This window comes from Camelina sativa, chromosome 17 (assembly GCF_000633955.1).
Source record: "Camelina sativa cultivar DH55 chromosome 17, Cs, whole genome shotgun sequence".
Lineage (NCBI taxonomy): Eukaryota > Viridiplantae > Streptophyta > Magnoliopsida > Brassicales > Brassicaceae > Camelina > Camelina sativa.
Genome location: NC_025701.1, coordinates 22,854,214 through 22,857,899, shown reverse-complemented (window position 1 = coordinate 22,857,899; position 3,686 = coordinate 22,854,214). Strand labels below are relative to the sequence as shown.

The 3,686-nt window shown below is 34.2% G+C and overlaps 2 protein-coding genes across 2 annotated transcripts; both read right to left on the bottom strand.

Moving 5' to 3' along the window:
- LOC104757880 lies at nt 458–1,250 on the bottom strand. The gene has a single exon (XM_010480661.2). It carries the CDS (start codon nt 1,101–1,103, stop codon nt 558–560), a length of 546 nt encoding a protein of 181 aa, XP_010478963.1. The 5' UTR covers nt 1,104–1,250; the 3' UTR covers nt 458–557.
- On the bottom strand, nt 3,252–3,686 carry LOC104759740. Its single transcript, XM_010482631.1, has one exon. It carries the CDS (start codon nt 3,684–3,686, stop codon nt 3,252–3,254), a length of 435 nt encoding a protein of 144 aa, XP_010480933.1.

Sequence of the window (3,686 nt, the reverse complement as noted above, 5' to 3'; positions counted from 1 at the left end):
GGTGGCTCTCCTGGAAGCCTATCTTTCTCCCCAATCTCCTCCATAGTCGCATCTTGCCCTTCCCCACTTGAAACCCTAAAATCGCCGTTCAGAGCCCGAGCCATTTTATATGTATTAAAATTCTAAATTTTATATGTCCAACAAATACCATTAGATCTTGGTTTTTATAGGTTTTGTAATGAAATCAATTGACTTTGACGGTTTAATTTGAATACCATGTACTTTTTTATCTACGATTTAAAAATAAATTTTGTATGGACAAGGAAAGACTCAAATGAATTTATTTTTAAAAATACATAAAATTTTCTGAAAATGATGCAATAACTTCATGAACAAATCATATATGAAAAATGAAATGACGATACTATATATATAACACAATAGTTTTCATAATATATGATACTTTTGATTTAATCGAAAGACATCCAAAGTTATGATTTAATGAATCATTTCGAAGAAGAAGAAAGAAGTGAAATAAAGTATGAGTTATATATTTGTACAAACTATATAAATAACTAAAATTACAATAACAAATAAAAGTTTTGATTGATCCAAACTCAAACAGTTGTTACTTTCAGCTGATGAGCTCCATTGGGTTGAATCTGCAAACTCCGTAGTTGACAACCACCACCACCAGATCTCCTCTTCCACAGATTCTCCTCCGCTTTATCTCCGGCACCACCGTCGAGCTTCTTCTTAACCACCGGCAACGGAGGGTCCAATTGTGCAACGTCGATAACAGCAATCTTTTTGTTATCAAACTCCTCTTTTCTGATTCTTCCTCGACTAGTCTTGGTGCTGGTGGTAGTGGGAGCGGAGAAAGTGAGATTCTTGCCGGAGAAGAGACGTTTAAGCTTGAAGTAACGGTGGTGACTGGCGGGGGTGATGGAGGAGGAGGAGCTGGTGGTGGGATAGCCGACGATCTTGTTGCTTCGTTTGACCTGACCAATGCAGCTGATTTTGGGAGACAACGGATCGGTTTGATGGTCTTCTTGATGTAATTTAGACGGGACAGTCACGTTCTTGATGGAAGGTCTTGAACATAACATTGGTAAGAAAGTGGGTCTTTGGAACTGAACACTGTTTTGTCTCGTCTCCATCATCTTGATCCAATAGATCTTCTTTCTTGATTACTCCTGAGAGAGAAGAGAGATGAAACTTCTTGATTACACAAAAGAACTTAGTTTCTCATGTGAGAGAGAGAGAGAGAGAGAGAGAGAGAGAGAGAGAGAGAGATTAGAAAGCTTTGATGCATGGTTAAAATAAGGAGATAGAGTGGCTTTATCATTATTTTTGGGTTACACATTCACAATCACTTTCAGATTTCTTTCCACAAAATTGGCTTCTTCTCAATCTGGTCAAATTATATTTCCTCGCTATGTTTTTTAAAAAGTATTATTTATTAAGGAATATCTGTTTTTTAAAAAAATAATGGAGTTTTGGCGTGTAGGTAAGAAATGAAATAATTGAGAGCAATGCTATTTTTGAAACAGACAAACAGTGGTAAGATTATTACATTTCTGTATGACAGGTATGTTACAGATAACATTCTTACTACACTATAAGTTTATTCATATTACAGTACACCTTTTAACCGATTTTTATGTAGTATTAACAAAATTTCTTAAATGTTTCTATGTTTTCTTTTATGAATGAACTTTAAAAAAAAGAGATGCAACACGATAGCTTTATGTAGTATTCAACTTTTATATGTTGTTAATTATTTTTACTTAAAAGAGTAATAGTTTGTTTTTAAAGTAATTTATTATTAGTTTAATTGATGACTTAATTTGGTAAAACAAGAGCAAAGAGCAAATCTATGTTTACTAAATTATAGTAACTTATCAGTATATATATAGTAGTATAATATTGTCACAACTGACACCCTACCACCAGATGTAAGCACCAGTTTCAATCTTTGCACGAGGAAATGGGACAACACTTAAATAGACCGCCAGGTTAACAAAACATCATCATCGAGTTCATGTTGATACTCTTAGAGTATGCACATTCTCAAATGAGTGTTTCTATTTTCTAATAATCTTAAAAATAATATTAATCTAAGTTTAGATTTTGTTATCCTTGTTTTTATTTTTTGTCTTCCTATTAATCATCTTTGGGTGTTTTATTATTTTTATTAAAAATATGTTTAAAGTATATTTTATAATGTTATAAATGTTGGTTATATAATATATGTAATATTAGGAAAATAAAACTAGAAACTGTAGGTATAGTAGAATACATTTATTTAAAAAACAAATATATTACATTAAAAAATCATTAAAACATATATTACAATCCTAAAAAAAACAAACTTAAAACTGAATACAGTACTAAAAAAACATAGAATGACAGAAATATATGAAAACATTATGAATAACATAATTAGCATCGGTCTAATATTGAGTTGTGCCAAATTTTTGCCAGATATGTTCAACCAAATCAGCTTTCAGCCGTCGATGTTGTGTTGTATCACGAACTTGATTCCAAGCACCCATCACATTGCCGAGATTGTTAATCCTATCTGTAGAATATGTTAAATCGACATGTGAAATCCCGCTTCCTTCTCCTTGATGGAATTCTGCTACATTGTACAGACTGTATCCATCTTGTTCATCTTCTTCTATTATATTGTGCAATATGATACATGTTCGCATTATCTTTCCTATTTTTGCCTTATCCAAAAAAAGTGCAGGATTTTTAACAATCGCAAAACGAGCTTGCAAGACTCCAAAAGCACGTTCGACATCTTTTCGGGCAGCTTTTTGACATTGAGCAAATAATGATGCTTTCGGGTCTTGTGGAATTGAAATTGATTGGATGAATGTTGCCCATTTCAGATATATACCATCAGTGAGGTAGTAAGCCATATTGTAATGTCGTCCATTGACAAACTAATCTACTCTCGGAGCTCGACCTTCTAAGATGTCATCAAAAACTGGTGAACGATCAAGAACATTGATATCATTTAAAGTAACTGGAGGACCAAAAAATGCATGCTAAATCCAGAGATCTTGCGACGCCACAACCTCTAAAATGATTGTAGGTTTTCTAGATCCACGAGAATACTGTCATTTCCAAGCTGTTGGACAATTATTCCATTCCCAATGCATACAATCAATGCTTCCGATCATCCCGGGAAATCCCCGGGCCTCTCCTTGATTGAGTAATCGTTGGATATCCTCTAATGTAGGTCTTATTAGGTACGTATCTTGAAACAAATATATAATTCCCTCCACAAAATTTTCCAATCATAGCATTGCGGTGTTATTTGCGAGGCGGAGGTATTCATCAACCGCATCAGCTGCACAACCATATGCCAAAATACGAATGGCTGATGTACATTTTTGTAATACAGACAGACCCAACCTTCCCGTAGCATCTCTTCTTTGTTGGAAATATGGTACTTCATTGGATAGTGCATCAAGAATATGTATGAACAATGACTTGTTCATTCGAAAACGACGATGGAAACTAGCTTGAGAGTAAGTAGCATTTTCGCTGAAATAATCATTCCATAAACGAATATGCCCTTCCTCGCGTCCTCTATCAATAAAAGCTCTTGGCCGCCTTGAAGAAGTTGGCTGTTGATCACTGCCATAATCATCTAGGCAATCTTGAAATAGATTATCAAAGTGCTCATCAAAAAATTCATCAAATTCATCATCTAAATCTGGAGATGACAT